The sequence below is a fragment of the Diabrotica virgifera genome, chromosome 3 (genome assembly GCF_917563875.1).
Source record: "Diabrotica virgifera virgifera chromosome 3, PGI_DIABVI_V3a".
In the NCBI taxonomy this organism is placed as follows: Eukaryota; Metazoa; Arthropoda; class Insecta; order Coleoptera; family Chrysomelidae; genus Diabrotica; species Diabrotica virgifera.
Window position 1 is genome coordinate 139,048,258 of NC_065445.1, and position 21,385 is coordinate 139,069,642.

The following is a 21,385-nucleotide window of genomic DNA, read 5'->3' on the forward strand; positions in this document are numbered from 1 at the left end:
TAGTAACGTGCTAAAACCGTACACCAAATTTCATTAAAATTGACTTACTAGATTTTGAATAATAATTTTGCAATCTAAACTTTTTTTAAAAAATTAAAATTTTTTAAAATCTTGTACAACAAAAACTAGAACATACAAAGATTTGTCAATTTTTTTACATATAAAGAAGCACTCCACCTATCTAATGCACTTTACAGAATTGAAATCAGATTATTTAAGCAGCCTCAGCAATGTTTTAAAGTTATAAACAATTTTTTGGCTTATAAACTAATAAGTGCTGTGTCCAGGAGGGGGTGCTACGGGCTCCTTTATTTAGATGGACTTACCCAAGTTTTTTTTTATCTATTTTGACCCGTAGAACACGAATTTTTTGGGTAACAGTTGATCCGGATGTCGATAAGATTGTTATAAACAAAGAACTTGAGGAATTACATAACATCGATTTTTCGCAAAATAACAACATTTGTTTGTATTTCTTGGGTAATTCTAGGCAAAAAATGTTCTTACAAATTTTTTCGTAGAATGCATAATTTTCGAGATAAACGCGGTGGAACATTCAAAAAATCGAAAAATTGCAATTTTTGAACGAGAATAAATTTTCATTAAAAAATAAAATAGCAATTCTGCTGACAGCATTTGAAAGTTTAGGTCAAATTATACCGGTTTTAATTATTTGCATTGCTAAAAATTAATTTTTTTATTATTAAGCAAAGCTATTTGTTTATAAGCCAAAAAATTGTTTATAAATTTAAAACATTGCCGAGGCCCCTTAAATAATCCGATTTTAATTCTGTACAGTGTATTAGATAGGTAGAGCACCTCTTTATATGTAAAAAAATTAGCCAACTTTTAAATGGTCTACTTTTTGTTCAGAAAGATTTTTAAAAAATTTCAACTTTTTTAAAAGCATTTATATTGCAAATTTATTATGCAAAATCTATTAAATCGATTTTAATGAAATTTGGTAGACCATTTAAGTAAGTTATAGGAATTTTCTAAGCGAATTACTAAGGTTCTAAGTGCCACTAAAGTGGTTAAGAAACATTGAATAACAACAGGCGTATTTTGCCCCCTTATTTTGTATTTATTGCTATATTGCAGAAAAGATAATACCTTAAGACATTTTTGAACAGTCGTATAGAATACAAAATTCAATTATCTTTATTTTATTTCTTTACGACTTTGTTCCAAAACGAATCGTTTTAAAGTTATAAGCAAAGAAAGCAGAAAAAAATCGACGTTTTTCGAAATTTTTAAATATTTTAATTTTTTTATTAATGTTCCGGGCATATTTGAGAAGGAGCATAAAGTCAATTATTATTACTGAAGCTGTCACCTAACTTTATCTGCAAAAATCCGAATGCCACCTTTTACATCCAAAAATAGACGTTTTTTCACAGATCCTTACTGGTCTATTAGGTTTTTATTTATCAACTTGACACTATTTAACTAATGTCTGTCCCACCTTGACTTTACAGCACACGAACATACGGCAATACAATCCTTATGGGAGTTTTTAGCGCGGCGATGCCGATTTTCTTCAAAAGAATTTTCAATCGGACATTACCAAGGTCCTAAAAATGTAGGTCCCTAAAAATTTTAAATTAAAACTAACCCGTTACAGTCAAGTAAAACAATATTTTTCATTGTTTTTTTGTGAGTGATAGTCATTTTCGAAAAGTAATCAGCAATTTTATAATCGATATGCGTATATAATAACTTTTTTTGGTTAAGAATGTTAGAATATTCAACATTAAAAGTGGATGTTGTTCTGTGGTTGTTAATTTACGTATTGACAGTACTTATAGACAGTTCTGAAGTAATGTCAAGAAAAATATAAAATAGATTGTCAGTCAAGATTAAGTAAAGTTTTATATTGTCGTACCAGGTCCTACAGTTGAGAATAAATAAAGAATAATTGTTGATGTCACCTAACTGTTTAACATAATTATTTTTATTTTGTTCACATAAAGGTATTTTTCGAAAAAAAATGTTTTAGAACCCCTGACAGCCACAAAATATCAATAATATTAATTCCTAAGTTATTAATAGTTATCCTATAGAAAAAAAGTATGTTTGCTTAAAACCTGTTTCTGATAAAATTTGGCATCACTTTTGGTCATAAGAACCTGTACTGTAAAGTCAAGGTGGGACAAACAATAGTTATTTAAATTTAACGCCCAAGGGCGTTATTTTTCAAAATAACGCTAGGGCATTATCATGTCATTAATTAATCAATAATCATATCATTATTTGTCAAATAATATACCAGTCGGACATTAAAGTATAAAACATGCAGTAAAGCTCAATATATACAAGACCTTAATAAGACCGGTTTTGATATATGGGGCTGAAACGTGGACCTTATCTCAAAGTGATGAAAGACTTCTTGGTATTTTTGAGTGAAAAATTATTAGGAACATTTTTGGGGCCGTAAATGAAGATGGGCTATGGCGTCGAAGACACAAATTTGAACTGTATCAGTTATACACCGATCCAGATATTGTGAAATTCGTTAAAGTGCAGAGACTCAGATGGGCTGGATACATTGCTAGAATACCAGATCACGAATACACTAAGAAATGAACTTTTTCAAAACCAGAGGTAGAGGACGACCACGAAGAAGATGATGTGGAGGATGACCTAAAGATTCTAGGGGTCAGAAGATGGAAAGAAGTTACCAGGAATCGACAGGAGTGGCGACTTCTTTGCGAGCAGACCAAGATCCACAAAGGATTGTCGAGCCACTTATGATGATAATTAAGCTGGCGATTATAACCGGTCAAAAAACCGGTTACTCCTAAAACCGATGTTCGGTTTTTTTAGTCATAGCCAATACCCAATTGGTTACATTTACATTGCGTTTTAGTTTGCGATACTCCATTGGAATCGATATCAGTCAATATCAGTATAGAAATCAGTCATCACTGTTGTGAAATCGATTTCAGTCAGCTTAAAATTTCTTATTTACGCGCGGAGGGTGAAAAATTTTCCCATTTTTTCTCTGAATTCAGTATTTTTTCCACTTATTCGGTTTTTCACCGGTTATTACTTTAAAAAGAAAAAGCCGATTATAACCACGACAAAAAAAGCGGAAAAACCGATTATTGTAGAGGAGAAAAACCGGTATTAGATTATAACCGGCAGGTTTTTCCCATCCATAATTAGCGCGCTTATTACTGTAGAATATTCTTAAATTTTTTAAGAATCATACGAATCATGTGTTTTTCATTTATGGTCAATTATATGTGGTTATCTTATTGTTTTATGCTAACACCTATTTTATTTTTATTTTAGCTTGAGAAGGTAACAAGTAATATACCAGATATAGCTTTGGAGATATTTCCAAAAGCGGCGGAAATAGGTAATTGGGGAGTAGCGTTACGTTTTTTACTTCCAATGTGTATGATAGTTGCTCTTTCGCAATTCATTTCTCACCTCATGGTGTTAATAGTTGGAGAAAAAGAGAAGAAGATAAAGGAAGGAATGAAGCTTATGGGACTTATGGACTCAGTCTTCTGGTAAGAATTAGTAATATCCAACAAACGTAAGTTTGGGAATGTGACGTAGTATCTCGCGCAGGTGGGTGGGCTGTTTGTACCAGTGGCGGAAGGAAAAAGGCAGATTTAAAACAATTTTTCATACATTATATTCAATTAATGTGAAGGATGAATTTGTCAACTTTTGTTTTCATAGTTTTTAATCATTATGAAGTTTATAGTCAGTTGCACTCGATAAAATATTGAGTAAAATATTAGAAGTACCTACCTACTTTAATAAAAAATAACAAATTCATCGACACTTACAATTTATTAATATTACCACGAAGGCAGGGTTTTAACAATACAAAAAAATAAGGTAGTACCTAGTTTATTCTAACTAATTAAATAATACATTTTATTGTCTAAACAAGAATGCGTGAGTTAAGATCACTACAGAATTGAGAATAACTATGGTCTGTTTTTAAACCAAGAGGAGTAATTCCAATTGACCGCGCCGTAATGCTTGTTTGTAATTGGTCCACCCTCAGGCTAGTTTTTACTCCACTGTTATGAAATTTTGACACTAATGACATTTATGAAATTTTGACACAATTGGCATTTCATGGGTTAATTAAGTTATATCGGCGATTTTTTGTGATTTCTGCGTTATTCTTTATCTAATTTTTAGATTTTTAGTCTATTTTATATAAAAAAAGTTGTTTTTAGAACTCTTTAGCGACGAATTAACATAATATAATATGTATGGATTACCATCAAACGTCGATATGATCAAGCAAATAAGAAGTTGTATTTGGTGATTATTCTAGTGACTTTCTCGGTTGTGAATCTATCTTTTTAGTTTACTCCTCCCGGTTTAAAAACAAACCATAATTTGTTAAAAACAAAAATTATGTAGAATCATATGTAAACTTGGAGAGATTCATTTTTTGTTAACATTTTTTTCGGAAACTGTAATTGGAATATATTATGAAGTACAAATTTGGATCTCGGATGTAAACTACCGTAGGTCGACATGGTGTTGTTTTGAATAAGTCCCTTTAATCCACTTATTTTATTAGTTGGATTATAAAAATTGGTTATATATTATCATTAATATACGGTCATATTGTCTTTTAACCAATTATGAGATATAGGCTATTGATTATATTCAAAATAAGATAGCTAAAAGGAACTACAACGTTAACGGGGTTTTATTATTTCATATGGTCAATGGACATCTATATATGAAAAAGCCGCGGAGTGCTACCATTTAAAGGGGTGTGTTTTTGAGAAATGGGTGAATTAGTCCCTGGGCACAGGTTACGTTAGGGTGAGTTCTATGCACTTTTGGTACAAACATATCTACATAAGAATTGTTCCTGGTTAAATTTCCTATCTAAATATCACTTTTTAAAGTCAATGATAATTTTTTTTACAAAAATATATTCAAAAGAAAAAGGACAAAGGAACCCAAAAGAAAGAAATTTTGTTTTTTGTCCCATAACTTTTGTCCACGAGGATATAGGTATAGATATTGCTTCACAGAAAAAAAACCTACATATTTTTTCTTTAAAATGTTGTTTAGTAGAGGTAATTAGGATTTACAGTTTTCGAAATATGATTTTTCAAATTTCGCCACTCACAGCAATTTTGGGCAATTTTCCTTGTTATTTCGCAAATATTGTTCTGTAACTTTTTTCTACGAAGCTTTAGGTATATGCAATGGTACACGTAATAGGAATAGAAATCAATTACCTTTAAAATGGTCTACTGTATAACGTTGTACGACTTTTTTAAAAGAGATTATGGTTTTTCAAGCTTTTATACTTTTAACGATTTTTTATAATATAATATAAAAATATGTATTATATAATATATTATATATTATATAATACCTAATATAAAAAAATATTATTTTTTACACTTTTTACGATTATTTTTGAAATTTCTCATTATAAATTTTTTTTTTCTTCTACTACATGAATATACTATATATTGCTTAATAAAGAGGGCTTACTTTCTGTTCTTTAAAATTGTTTATCATCTATATTTAAATATGTAATGGAAACCGAGTGATTCTTTGATATTTTTTTACCTGTATTATTTAAAATTAATTCTTTTACAAAAATTACATAAACATTAGTCTTAGAAAACATCACCTTAGTTAAAATTATTTAAACGTTGACATTTAAAAAATTTTCAAAATCAAAATCCATCTCTTTGTTAGCATTAGCTTTAATATCTTCCTCTGACACCTCAGTTATCTTAGAGTTCCCACAATTAGTACCCATGCACATGCACCCTTTGCAGAATATTGAACGACTAATTCCTATCTTCCTACAACCGCAGTTTTTTCTACATCCTTTGGTATATTTACATGCTATTTTTTCAAGCAAAACAGGATCTTTGACAGTAAATATTGGAAGTAATCCATATTTTGAAGTTTGCCCGGCCGAGTCAAGTGGATCCAAAGTATTAGCTATAAAAAATAAGATTGAATCATAACACACAATCACATAAAAAAGTTATAATGAGGAATTTAACAAATAATCCTAAAATCAAAAATCGTTGCAAGTACTTATTACAATTTGAAAAAGCATATCTTATTCAAAAATAATCCTAGAATTTTTTATAATACACCATTTTAAAGTAAACAGAATAAGCTTTCTTTTTTACTATATAATATATACCTAAATCATCGGCCCATCTGGTCAGATGGGCTGATGATTTGAAACATGTTATCGGTAACTGGATGCAAGCCGCACAAAATAGAGATAAATGGAAAGAGCTGAGGGAGACCTATGTCCAGCAGTGGACGCGTACGGGTTGATGATGAATATATACCTAAATATAGAAAAAAAAGTTATAATGGGAAATTTAAAAAATAATCGTAAAAAATATAAAAACTCGTTAAAAGTATAAAGTCTTGAAAAAGATATCCTCTTTAAAAGAAGTCGTACAACATTATACTGTAGAACATTTTAAAGGTAATTGATTTCTATTCCTCTTACATGTACCATTGCATATGCCTAAAGTTACGTAGAAAAAAGTTACAGAACAATATTTGCGAAATAACAAGGAAAATTCCCCAATATTGCTGTGAGTGGCGAACTTTGAAAAATCATATTTCGAAAACTGTAAATCCTAATGACCTCTACCAAACACCAATTTAAAGACAAAATATGAAAGTTTTTTTCTGTGAAGCAATATCTATACCTATATCCTCGTGGACAACAGTTATGGGACAAAAAACAAAATTTCCTATTTTTGGGTTTCATTGTGCTTTTTCTTTTGAATAAATTTTTGTAAACAAAAGTATCTTTGACTTTAAAAAGTTGTATTTAGATAGTAAATTTAACCAGGAACAATTTTTATGTAGACGTGTTTGTAACAAAAGTGCATAGAACTCACCCTAATGTAACCTGTGCCCAGGGACTAATTCACCCATTTCTCAAAAACGCACCCCTTTAAATGGTAGCACTCCGCGGTTTTTTCATATATAGAGATTCATTGACCATATGAAATAATAAAACCTCGTTAACGTTGTAGTTCCTTTCTATAGTACATAATCAATAGCCTAATATATCAGATTTTTATTAACATCCTAAATGCTCTACCCTAAAAACTTTGTTGTAAACACACGCTAAACACAGGTGCTCGAAATGACATAGTGTAGTTTACCTCTGAGGTACAGAAATATTAATATATAATCCAGGGTAATAAGGTTTTTTCCATGACACTTCAACAGCCAGATTACTGAAGCGTTTTTTCGACAGGTAATACGTATAAGAACAAATTGTAACTATTTCCTGCGTAGGATCTGGCGGCCATTTTTATTTCTAAACAATTAAGTGTCAAAAACGGCCTTTTTTAATTTTTTTTTTCAAATGGAAAACAGTGAAACTTATGGTGTTTTTAGTAAAAACATTTTGAGAGCATGGAAAAAGCTTTAAAATGGGGTATTATAAAGTTTGATATACTCATTTATTGTAAATATACATAATTGCGAAAAAAGCTCGATATTGCAAAAAAATTATCTGCAATAACTACATACTGTAGAAATTTGTGTAAAGCGTTGAAATTTTTATCAAGTGAGGCTTCTTTGCTGCTTAAAAAAAGCTCTCTGGGATAAACAATTTGAATAAAATTTAAAAGACGGAATGAATCGGTTTGAAATTTTTGTCACATATATGTGACAAAATTTCAAACCGATTCATTCAGTCGTTTACATTTTATTCAAATTACAAATTGGAAAGTAAATATTCAAATTGTTTATCCCAGAGAGCTTTTTTTTGCAATAACATAAGTCAGAAAAAAATGATGTTAGAACTATTCCACAGATGTCAAATTAAAGAGCATGAGTTGAATTTTCAAATTGGTTTAAAAATGGTGAATAAAAAATGAATTTATTGGTAATAAATAAATATGCAAAAGTATCGTTAATTTTTCCGTATAAACTTTTTATTTTTTTATATATACTTATTAAATTATATGTATATATTTATTACAATTTTTTATCAATTATTATATACCTACATAACATTACTTGGGAGTTGTGCACCTAAAACACGGTAAAAAATAGATTTAAAAAAAAGTTATTAAAAAAGGTTATAAGGAAAAATTGACGGTACTGTTGCATAATTATTTATTACTAATAAATGCATTTTTTATTTCACTTTTTTTTAATCCAAGTGAATAAAAAGTGAATTTTTTATTCCCCTTTTTTAGAATCATGCTGTTCTACAATCACTTTTTTCTGACTTATTTATTGCAAAAAAAAACCCTCTGGGTTCAACAATTTGAATAAAATTTAAACAATTGAATGAAATTTTTATCACATATTAGGCACCGGATTCTCATTTGAAAAAATTTCAAAGATGTAGGTACACTAATTTTTACAATAGTTATTGCGAAATTAATTTTTATTGCAATTTCGACCATTTTTCGCAATTATATTAACAATAAATTAGTATATCAAACTTGGTAATACGTCATTATACGCTGTGAGCTTATACGTAGAGGGGATATTTACAAGTTCGTGAGCGCCAGTAGTGACAAGTCAGTGAACTTTTTCTGAAAATTTGACATAAAAATGTCAAAGTGAATAATTTAAAAGTGGTGTAATAGTCCAGGAACCGAAGCTTTTCACCCCGCAATTTTTACAGAATGGATCGATTTGCTTGAAAATTTGAGAATAAGTAGCGGATGGTCCAAGGATCAAAATCTATATGATGCCGAAAGGCGCTTTTATTATGGGGGTGGTTGCCACCCCATCTCGGGGGTGGAAATTTTTTATTATATTTTGACAGCAAAAATTGATAAAAACATTCATTCTAAGCAAAAAATGTTGTATACATTTTTTTGATAAACTAATAGTTTTCGATTTATTCGCTATCGAAAGTGTTAGTTTTATATGGAAAAAATCAATGTTCTTCTATAGTATACTCATTTACTATTCACTCAATTTTTGTCGTAGAAAAAAATTTTTTACACCAAGTTCTTAAGAATTAACTAACCCACAATTTCATATTTAAACATTTTTTCCTATCTTTGATGCTAATCTTTCAATTCTGAAGAAAATGGCATTTTTTACAAAACTACAAAAATTCTTTATTCGCTTTTAACTTCAATTTTCTAAAAACTAATCATTTTAAGCCAGTCAAACTTCTAGAATCTATTAATAATACACAAATTAAGAAGAATGAATAAGGCCAATGACTCAAAAAACCCCTAACTTACATTATTATGCTTACAGTGGGATTTCTCCTTTTTTTTTCTCAAAAAAATATATTGATTTTTTAACCATAACTTTTTTATTTTGTATCCAAGAAAGTTTGGTATAAAAGAATTTTGTAGGTTTTTACAATATATATACGCCTATTAATATTAAATCTTATTAAAATCCTTAGTCACAAAAGGAGGTGACTTTGAAAGGGTTGGTAAAGGTGGTTTTTGCATGCTATTACAAGTTTTAATTGTCAATAGCTCACTTAATTTTTGTTACAGAAAAATTTTTTTGATACCGAATTCTTGAGAATTAAATTAGCTACAATTTAATATTTAAACATTTTTTCACATCTCTGATGCTAATCTTTCTATTCAGAAGAAAAGGCCATTTTTTCCAAACTACAAAAATTCGTTAATCGTTGTTAACTTCTCTAACCTATTAATAATTCATAAATAAATAAGACCAAATAAGGTCAATGACTAGTTTTAATTAGGGTGGTGATTACGGGGTTGCTTACGACCACTTTTGCGCTGAAAAAATAGGGACTGACATTCTTTTCATTTATAAGTCACTTAATTTTTGAGCTAGAGACTTCTTTTTTATTTCTAGAAATATATATTTTTAAAGTCTTTAAATTAGTTTTAACAAGTTATTCTCGAAAAAAGCATATTTTTCCCGTCTTTTGTCTTTGAAACTGCAATATTTAGCATTTGACAAAGGAGACCTAACATATAATAAAGTATATCTTAATTACTGTTGGTCTTAAAGAAAATTAAAAAACACGGTTTTGTTTATTTTTTCAAATAGTAAAATTTTGTTAAGTAAGGTTGTTTTGATAAAACGAAAACTTTTGGATTTATTAGCAGAAAACTGATTAAAAACATTGATTTTTCGATATAATACTAACACTTTCGATAGCGAATAAATCGAAAACTATTAATTTTATCAAAAAAATATATCGAACATTTTTTGCTTAGAATGAACGTTTTTACCAACTTTTGCGGTCAAAATATAATAAAAAATTTCCACCACCAACAGGGGGTGGCAACCACCCCCATGGTAAAAGCGCCTTTCGGCATCATATAGATTTTGATCCCTGGACTATCCACTACTTATTCTGAAATTTTCAAGCAAATCGATCCATTCTGTAAAAATTGCGAGGTTTTGTCCTATTTCAAGCTTCATTACTAGGACTATAAGGCAAAAAAGGTTTGTACTCGCTTCGGCGCTACATATACTAAAATTGGAACGATAGAGAGAAGATTAGCATGGCCCCTGCGCAAGGATGACACGCAAAATCGTAAAACATTGAAATTAAAAACATTAATAGGAAAAAATATTAGTTGGTCAAAGCTGTGGTATATATTTTTACCTTATATATATCTACCTACATTTTAAATACTGAATTTAAATTTTTTTAATATTCCGTAATCTCTCCCTTCAATCCTGACCCCCCGGAGGGAGTGTAGTGGTCGACGTGATGTTGTGTATTGTCCGTCTCCAAAGATCTCTGTCTCTGGTCATTTCTTTTAATTAATGCATAGGTCTTTTGCGTATTCCTGTAATCTGATCGATCCATCTTGTTGGGGATATTCCTCGTGATCTTCGGCCTTCCACCTTTCCTTGTATAATGAGTCTTTCCATGTTTTCTGTGTTGGCTCTCATAACATGTCCAAAGTATTTTAATTGTTGGAGATGGACTTTACTGGAGAGCCGTTGGCTAACTTTTAGCTCTCTTAATATATAATCTTCCGTAATATGTAATTATAAATTAATCTATTAATTTAAGGTCCATCTACACGCTAATTGTGAAAGTATCCGAAGTAAGAAACTAATATTTCATCAATAGAACGTCAATATGATTAGCAAAATTTAAAAAAAAATCGATTACAATTTAATTACTTTTTTGAGTTGTAAATATTACGCGATTAAAATTAAATAATAAATTTAAAAATTTCCGGCGAAGGTTGCATTAGTAATACGTATGTTCGAAAATGCTTCGTTTCCGAGATACGGGAAGTTGAACTTTTTCTTACAAACTGACGATTTATTTATTGCTTTAAAACCGATTGAGATATGCAAATGAAATTTGGTGGGTTTTAAGACGTAATTATTGCACATGATTTGACAAACCATTAAGCATTTTAATTTCGCGCCAATGGTGAATATAAAATTTTTAATTTAATATAAAAAAAGCGAAATAACTATCTCTTAAACTTACCAAATTTCACTTGCATATCTCAACCGGTTTTAGGGCAATAAATAAATCGTCAGTTTGTAAGAAAAAATTCAACATCACGTATCTCGGAAACGAAGCATTTGCGGACATATGTTTATAAAGCAAATGGTCATTATTTTTTCATGCAGAATTACCTCTTAAAGTTTGTCGCACTTATTTAGAAACACCCCGTACTGATGGAGAACATGGCTAGTTGTTAAAGTACTTAACTTTTGAATTAGCCAACATAAGCGAATGAATCAAAAAACAAAATGTTAAAAAACCTGAGGCTAGAGTTGGGTTTTAATTTCAGTATTTTATAAATGCTAGAATATTCCACAGGGTTTTGCGAACTTTGAGAAATAAACACAGTTTGATTCGTACACCTGGTATACAATGAAAATTTACCTGTTTAGCAACAATATTATTACAGCGATATTATTGAAGAATAAGGATATAAAACATTAAAAAAATTACTTAAATCGGATAACAGATTTACGAGATATGAGACATCAAAAATGACTTATTTTTTGGGGTGCCCATTTTCTCTGACGCGCAGTATATATTCTAACATGCAATTAAATCCTTCTAATTGAAAAAAAAAAATTGATTTTTTTTATATTATGGATAACCAACATTATTTTCAGTTATTTCAATTTTGATAACTCTTTTATTATTAATTTTACGAAAAAAAGTTATTCTTCATAGAAAGTTCTGCATAGTCAAAAACCTAAAATACAACTATCTTATATCAGATTCTATTAATTTTATACGAGGTGTATCAAAAAAGATGAATTTAGATTTGATCAAGTGTAAAGTACTTTTATAGTTCAGAAAGTTTCAGAGGGATGTAATTACATATTGGAACATAATTTTTAATTCTAAACAACTTTTCATAATCACAATTTTCGATATTGTGAAAAATAGAGGTATTTCATTTACTTTTGAGCAAAGATCATATTTTTTACATGCCTCGTATAAAATTGATAGAATTTGATAAAGATGGTTTTATATTAGGTTTTACAACATGCAGAACGTTTTATAAAGAATGTCTGCTTTTCGTAAAATTAATATCTAATAAAAGAGTTATCATAATTTAAATATCTGAAAATACACTTGATACCACGGTTCCTTACCCGTGCGTCATCATTTAAAGCATACTTGTATGATAAAATTGATCCAAATAATGGCATTGGGAGAAAAGTCGGCAAATTAGTAGTTTTTTAAGTTTTTCGTCAACAGTTCTAAAACTATGCTTTAGCGTAAACAATGTTCCATACAAAAATGTTCTACATAACATTTAAAAAAAAAGGTCCTATACATATTTGTTATAAAATCAACGGTTTCAGAGTTACGGAGGGTGAAAAGTGGGGGTTTTCGATACTTTTTATATTATTTGGACAATTGATGATTATTTTGGGTGATGAGGTTGACGTTTATTTAGGGGCTTATCACTAACATACCATCGACCACTGAAATAGCAAATTTTATTTACAAAAAAATTTCTTTCATCAGTAATAATATTATAAATTGCCCAAAAAATATAAAAATTATCGAAAACCTCCACTTTTCACCGTCCGTAACTCTGGAACCGTTGATTTTATAACAATTATGTATTGGACCTTTTTTGTTTCAAATTTTATGTAGAAAATTGAGTATAGAACATAATTTACGCTAAAGCATAGTTTTAGAAATATTGACGAGAAACGTAAAACAACTACTAATTTACCGACTTCTCCCCCATCTCCCCCCCAAACCGGACGCTCAAATTGGTGTAACTTTTTACTGAACAATATGTGGACCATATTATAGAACAATTTTGTGTTAGAGGAAAACTTTTACTTTGGATGTCTGAGTTAGGCCTTTTTTTTGGACCAATTATAATATACTATCTCCGTAACTTTGGAACCGTTCATTTTAGAAGGATTATGCATAGAATCTTTTTTATTTCAAATTTTATGTAAAATATTTTTGTATAGAAGGTTGTTCATGCTAAACTGCATATTTTAGGAATATTGACGAAAAACGTAAAAATCTGCGAATTTACCGATTTCTCCCCCCTCTCCCCCAAACCAGACGCTCAAAATGGTGTGACTTTTTTCTGAACATTATGTGGACCATATAGAACATATAGAACAATTTGGTGTTGGAGGATAACTTTCACTTTGGATGTCTGGGTTTGGGTCTAGTTATAGGTACTATGCGAAATAAGTCGAAAATCTATTTCACGCAGCGGCAAGTGACAGAAAGTGGCTATTACTACGATTACGTATATAAAATTTGACGTTATAAAATAAATAGAATAAATTCGTTTAAAATCATTAGTGATATTAAAATTTAATATTTGTTGTAATATAAATATTTGAAAATAAAATATTTTCTTTTTGTTATTTATTTCACTTATCTACGGAAATTTAAACAAAACCCCACAATAGACAATGCGAAAACGGCGGATTCGTTGAAAAAAATATTCCCATGAGATTTTTTTGCAGAATCACGTTTGTAATAAACCCCAGAATAAGATTCAAGAAGTCGCCCACGCGAAAAGTGGTCCAAATTATTTAAAAAAATTTTTTTAATCATATTACAAAAATTATTATTTTTGCTCCTGAAAGGAGCAAAAACACCATTCTGGACAAAAAAGGTCACTTGTAATTTTTATTTCGAGTTGATGGTTTTCGAGTTATAAGCAATTTAAAATTTAAAAAACGCGAAAATGGCCATTTTTAAGACTTAATAACTCGTTTAATAGTATATTATGCAACGAGCATTTAATGATGGTCATTATGAAGCGAGTATGAGGGATAAGAAACAAGCCATATGCGACGAGTACGAGCTTATATAGTACGAGCTTCATAATGATAATTAAATGCAAGTTGTATACACTATTTTTTCTATGATCATTCACAACAAAAATATATTCAAATTTATTAATTTTGTAACGCAAAAAAATTAAGTAGTTTGTCAGTTTGACAGTTTGTTTACATATTGAGAACTTTTAAAGCGTATGTATTTGACTCGCCATTGGTCACTGCGCGTGTACCACCTTTATCGCGAATGCCATATCGCGATTCTATTGGTTAAAAATCTGTATCTTAATGAAAATCTGTATCACAATGAAGTTCATTATGATACAGGTAGTGACATCATAATTGATATATTATAGTATGAGAATAGAAAAAAAATTATTATTATGAAAGTCAGAAACTGACTAAATCAAAGTTTAAAGCCCCCCTACATGATCCTGAAGAAATTTGTGTCATTAATTTATTACTAAGCTGTTATTTTTAATTATTAACAATAAGCCGTAAGATCGTATTGACGCGGCTGTAAATGTGAGTGCGAGTAAGTTGCCCCATTGGACTGACGGAATGGCATCTCTCTCGCACTCACCATAGACGGCCGCCTAATACGTGCAGGCGCTCATTATTTTTACTTAAAAATAACAGCTTAGTAATAAAATAATGATAAAAATTTCTTCTGGATCTTGTAGGGGGGCTTTAAACTTTGATTTAGTCACTTTCTGACTTTCGTAATAATAATTTTTAACCAATTTATTAAGCCTTAAAAAGCGCACTTTTTCGTTTTTTTTTCAATTTTAAATTGATTATAACTCGAAAAAGATAAACTTTAGAAAAAAATTACAAGAAACCTTTTTTGTCCAGAATGGTCCAAAAAACCTAACAAAAAATTGTACGGATCAAAAATATTGATTTTTGAAATTTGAATAAAAAAATGGTAAAAGAAATTGAACCACTTTTCACGTGGGCGACTACTTGAACCTTATTCTGGGATGTCTCATGAATGTGATTATGCAAAAAAATCTCATGGGAATATTTTTTCTAACGAACCCGCCATTTTCGCCTTGTCTACTAAGAACGTGAATGAAGTTAATCTTGTATGTAAATTAATATCAAAATAAAATACTTACCATAAAATTTCAAACTCTAGTATAAAACTAGTTGTGAAAACAGCTCTTGGTTTAATATAAATAACTTCTAAATGCAAAAACAGGACAAAAAAAAACAGCAAAAACTCCAAAAAACTGACAGTGACAAGTAAACAAACCCAGTAACGTCCAAAGTGGTACTTATAGTCTGAAAACGTCACCAAGCTTCTTTTTTGTATCTATCTCTTTTGATGTACTGACTTTAGAGCGTTTATAAAAATAACATGTGTCTTTACTTAATAACAGGCAGTATCTGGTTTGTCCTTAGTTTCCTACGTGGAGAAGAATGATGTTAAATAAAAAGTATGTGTTTTATGTCGCCTAGTATTAATGGCGTACGGGTAAAGAACCCTGGACTCAACTGTAATGTTGGTTATTCATAATTTAAGAAAAATTTACAAAATCTTTTACAACAGAAAAATTTACAAAGTTTACAAAAATGTAGTTCTTAATTCTAAATAACTTTTCATGATAACAATTTTTAATATTGTGAAAAATAAAGCTACTTTACTCTTGAGTGAAATTCATATTTTTTGACATACCTCGCATAATATTCATAAAATTTGATATCTGATGGTTGTATCTTGGGTTTTAGACCATGCAGAACTTTTTAAGAAGAATAAGTTTTTTTCGTAAAATTAATAATAAAAAAGTTTTTCATGGTTCCAACTTACAGGGACATACTCAGGGCCGGACTGGCTCCTAAAAAAGGCGCCAACCCAAATCCTAAAAAAGGCGCCAACCTAATCTCTAAACAAAGGCGCTAGACCCCCTTCTTTACATAAAACGTTTTCAAATCCTAGCGCATGTAAAGTAAATAAGTAAATATTACTTGTGATTTTTTTTTAATTTAATTTTAATTTAAATCCATAAAGTAATTTCCTATTTTTGTTGGGAATAGTAAATTATATTAAGATACCCTAAAAATATAGCTTCAGTTTCCCAGTATCCCTTTAACTCCGTTGCATTTATTGGTGCTATCTGGAGACTCCAAACAAATTTTTGAAAAGTTTGAGTAATTTTTCAACCGCTTCTACAGAGGAATTTACTGGTTCAAAAACATTTAACAAAAATCATGATTGGTGTTCAATAGAAGTCACTTTTTAAAATTTTTCAAATTTTTAAAGCGCTATGAAACTCTATATACCGGGTGTCCACTTATATTTTCCCCCATTTTAACTGGCTATAACTTCTAAACGGCTCAAGATATAAATATGCGGTTTTCACTGAAATGTTTTATTTTAGTAAAAGTTTTCTCTGAATGGATGGAATTTTTTATATCGCTTTCAAATACGAAATAAAAAATGGCGGATTTTTGAAAAGAACTTTGTTGACTTTTTTTTAATGGAACACCCAGTATATTCTTTTGCAAATTTAAAGAAAGGTCATTCACCTATCTAGCGATATACAGTTTTTCAAAATCCGTTGTCAAATCACTGAGTAATTAATTTTTAAAATGAGAGGTGCAACGTGGATATCACATACCTAAATAACATAACTAAGGAAGTTATGTGATTTCCACATTGCATCTCTCATTTTAAAAATTAATTGCTCAGTCATTTGACAACCCATTTTAAAAAATTTTATATCGCTGGATAGATAAATGAGTTTTTTCAAGTTTTTTGGTAAATGACCATTTTTATATCGCTTTTAAATAAAAAATGGCGGATTTTTGAAAAAAAAACGTTATTGACTTTTTTTATTAAAACACCCAGTATATTTCTTTTTGTCTTGAAAAAACGGTCATTTACCTATCCAGCAATATAAATTTTTTTAAAATCGGTTGCCAAATGACTGAGCAATTAATTTTTAAAATGAGAGATGCAATGTGGAAATCACATAATATAATATCATTTTGCTCAGTTATGTTATTTAGGTATGTGATATCTACGTTGCACCCCTCATTTTAAAAATTAATTACTCAGTGATTTGACAACCGATTTTGAAAACTTTATATCGTTGGATAGGTGAATCACCTTTATTTCAATTTACAAAAAAAATATACTGGGTGTTCCATTAAAAAAAAGTCAACAAAGTTTTTTTTAAAAATCCGCCATTTTTTATTTCGCATTTGAAAGCGAAATAAAAAAATTCAATCCATTCAGACAAAACTTTTACTAAAATAAATCATTTCAGTTAAAACCGCATATTTCTATCTTGAACCGTTTAGAAGTAATAGGCAGTTAAAATGGGGGAAAATATAAGTGGACACCCGGTATAATAGAAGAGTAAGCCTCGATAAAAAATCCGCAACCACACGGTGTCAGACGATCCGTGCCTGAGTGGTGAATGACCTAGGTCAGACGGCGGCAAACGGAGCCCTCGGAGAACTGACGAAACCCTTTGAAATTCAAGCCTTACCGTGGGCAAGGGCGTACTGCCTCGCCGGGCAGTATAATTCGCCCCTACTTGTGGGAACTATATGGATAAGTATTTAATCACGTTGGAGAAAATAAAACAAAACGAAGGGACAATTGAGCGAGTCACCAGTGGTGATGCAGCTGGAACAAGCTATGAAGGAGATGATAATATGGTGTTCATAAGTAGTGAAGGGGCCAAAGGGTAAGTACTCAGCGAAGAAGAAAAGAGGAAGGAGCAGACTTCGGAAAAAGGGGATATATTGAAAGAATTCCGGTCAGGGACCTAAAAAAGACGGATCACTCAGCGGAGGCAACCTTGCAAAGGAGCTGAAAGAATCATTAGTGAAACCATTGTTCGACCATACAAATGCGAAAGTCAAAATCAAGAATGACGTAAAAACCTTAAAAGAGTTACCGAAGACATGGAGGGCACTTTCAGAGAAGTCGCCCCACACAGAAGAGAAGTCGCCTGTGTGTCCACACAGAAGAAGAGTTCTTCCCCCAATAACTTGTGAAAGAAAGAGACAAATGATCGAAACGGTCCTGAACTCAGGGAAAATAGGCTTTGAAAAAATTAACACACTATAAAGTCGAGTTGGAAGATGATCACTTTACTCTACGGCCGCCAAACCGGGAAGAGGAAATAAACCTGCAGGCGACTTAGTAGTGGTCTTGGAACCTGGACTTTTAGGTGAGGGGGAAAGGTCCCACGACCTGATCAGGAAAAACCGAAATTGGTTGTATGTACAGGAGATACATACAGATCAGGAGAGATACCTCCAACTTAATTATATGATCACAATTACAAGGTAGAGTCAGAAAAAAGAGAACCGGGGAAATCGTCAGAATATTTTTATGGTCCCTGTAGAGAAAGGGGTGATGAAAATGGAAAGGGACAAGACACTACTGGCAATTATTTCTAAATTGAGGGAAGACATGGAGACACTGGAGACTAGAGAGGCGTCCCTAACAGTATAGAGGAGGCTACAGAGGTAGGAACCACAGGATGCTCCTGGAAGTCGTCTGGGTATGGAACTTCACCTCGCGCTGGAGGAGTATGAACGTAGTGACGCAGAAGGTGATCGTGAAGGGAAGTGGAAAATCCTGCGCAGAGTAATCCTCAAGCTAAACTAAAGTAGTGCAGACACGGGGACGGGACCTAAACCTCGAAGTGGCATGGAAAGAACAGGCCGAGCGTCTAAAGAAGACAATCGTGGCCCGCACGGAGGGAAACGTAATAGAGAACGTCCGGGACTGTCAGGACCAGGGGGACATATTTAATATAGACAGGGATATCACAAAGGAAGAAATCCTGAGACAGGTTCGAAAGTATACCGGCAGCAGAAAATCTCACACATCAAACCTACGTTCGGAGAGAAGTAATAGTGAATCCTTTCTGGACATCTCGCTGGTTTCAACGTCACTTCTAAATACGGTCATAATTTGGACTGTTTTTGAAGAAGAATCGCTCAGTTTACATAAGTGTGTGAGTTTTGAACTAACAAGCAAAAGAAAGAAACGGGAAGATGGGGATATCGATCTAAAGAGGTTTTTAAATGAGGAGGTTTTTTAGAAGGATGCTTTCGGCTTGATTGGTCAGAGATGCGAGGATGTGGGTAACATAAACCGTGCTATTTTCGAGCTAGGTGTGTTAAATTTTGTTGTATAGTCGGCTCTGAAATTCGCTAGAAAATTTAAACCGAATATAACAAAATTCAGTTTGGCAACACTGTGTGAATACCAAGTCCTCTGATATCAACAAAACCGTAATTTAGTCCAGACAAATTAATATATTTTTTACCAACAAATATGAGATATTTTAACCAAATAGCGTTTCAAAAATGATGTGTATAATAATTTTGAATTCGGTTTCGCTAATAAAATTGGGAAATGAAATTTTTGTCCTTAAAAGTAGAAAAAAAGTTAAATTTCTCTTGCTTAATAATTTACTCTTTAATAATTTTAACTGTACTAATATGCAAGTTGATTACTAATGATTAATGGGATGTTACAATATCGGCAAGCTCTTATTTTTAAAGGCGGCGTATCGAATTTCTTAAACATTTATACCAAACATTGAAATGGCCACTTTTTGCACATTCTGACAAAGTTGCGTTTCTACTATGCCCACTGGCTTCATTGTGTAGGATTGTAGGGCGCACCAATCCTATATGTATAATGTAGTTTATGGAGCGTAGAAGACTGCACTCAGATTTTAGGCCAATAATTGTGAGATGTAACACTCTTATATTGTAATAAAAAGGGCGGATATTGATACCTACGAAAGGCACCTGAATCGTAAAATTGGTCTTCGAAAGCGCCGCGCGTCGCATCTCAGCTATTTGATTATGTATTATCTAATACCTGATATCTAACCTTGTATCAAAGGTTACAAGTTGTATTTTGTTGTACCCACTGGCTTCATTATTTAGGATTCTGGGGCACAACAATCCTATATGTATAATGTAGTTATGGAGCGCAGAAAACTACACATATCTATTATAGGCCAATTGTGGGATGTAACACTGTTTGTATCAAGTATCAGATAATCAAATGGCTTAGATTCGACGCGCAGCTCCCTCGAAGATCTTTTTTATAAGTATTTAATATAAACAGCGGAAATTGATACCTACGAAAGGCGCCCATCACGTAAAAATTATCTTCTAGGGCGCTGCGCGTCCTATCTAAGCCATTTATTACAATAGAAACAGCGGATATTAATACTTATAAAAGACGGCAGAATCTAAAAATTATCTTCAAGGGCGCTGCGCGTCGTATCTAAGTTATTTATTATAACAGAAACAGCGGAAATTGATACCTACGAAAGGCGCCCAAATCGTAGGAATGGTATTCGAGGGCGCCTATGTATTATAATAAAAACAGCGAATATTGATACATACGAAAGGCGCCCGAATCGTAAAAATGGTCTTCGAGGGCGCCGCGCGTCGTATCTGTGCTATTTGATTATCTAATACCTGATACAAGTTATATTTTGTTGTACCCACTGGCTTTATTATGTAGGCTTCTGTAGCAGTTTCTGTTTCTTCATGAAGTAAAAACAGTTTTTAGGGGAATTTTGCCGCCTAATCTTTGTGTAAAGATTAAAAAAAAATTTCAGCGTTTAATTTTTTTAATGGATAGGTACTAACGGAGGCAAAAGGCGCACCGGCCCGCGGGCTGGTGGGCCGGCGGCCCAGTCCGGGCCTGGACATACTGTATATAATAATCTAATATTGAACCAACAAAAATCATAAAACTTCTGGTTCCTTTTTTTAGATTTTAAAATGTAGATATTTATGTTTTTTAGGTCATCGTGGTTTATTATCTACGCAATTTTTGTAGTGTTTATATCTACAATAAGCACTATATTGCTATACTTTTTGGAAGTATTTCTTTACTCAAGCTACATACTGATCTTCATTTTAATTGTTCTTTATGGTTTTTCGGTTATCACGTTCGCATTTATGATAACACCATTTTTCGATAAAGCATCGGTAAGTATATAAAATAATTTAGTAACTTATTTAGTTTCAGTAATAGATTCTATTTTTTATTAAAGTAGCCTGTAAGATTTATCCTTTACATATGTCGCTGGTAAAAAACAACTTATTCGCTGTGAGTTGCAGAAAATGTATTTCCAACAATTTT

The 21,385-nt window shown here is 31.4% G+C and overlaps 1 protein-coding gene and 1 non-coding gene across 2 annotated transcripts in view; both read left to right on the top strand.

Annotated features, from left to right (window-relative positions):
- LOC114338609 (phospholipid-transporting ATPase ABCA3-like) overlaps positions 1-21,385 on the top strand; it is a 351,819-nt gene that overhangs the window by 96,030 nt on the left and 234,404 nt on the right. The window contains exons 6-7 of the mRNA XM_050645554.1: positions 3,298-3,521; positions 21,045-21,231. Of these exons, the coding sequence (XP_050501511.1) occupies positions 3,298-3,521; positions 21,045-21,231 (411 nt within the window). The remainder of the gene's footprint in view (positions 1-3,297; positions 3,522-21,044; positions 21,232-21,385) is intronic.
- LOC114338613 (U6 spliceosomal RNA) lies at positions 10,424-10,530 on the top strand. Its single transcript, XR_003653787.1, has one exon. It is a non-coding gene; the product is annotated as a U6 spliceosomal RNA (small nuclear RNA).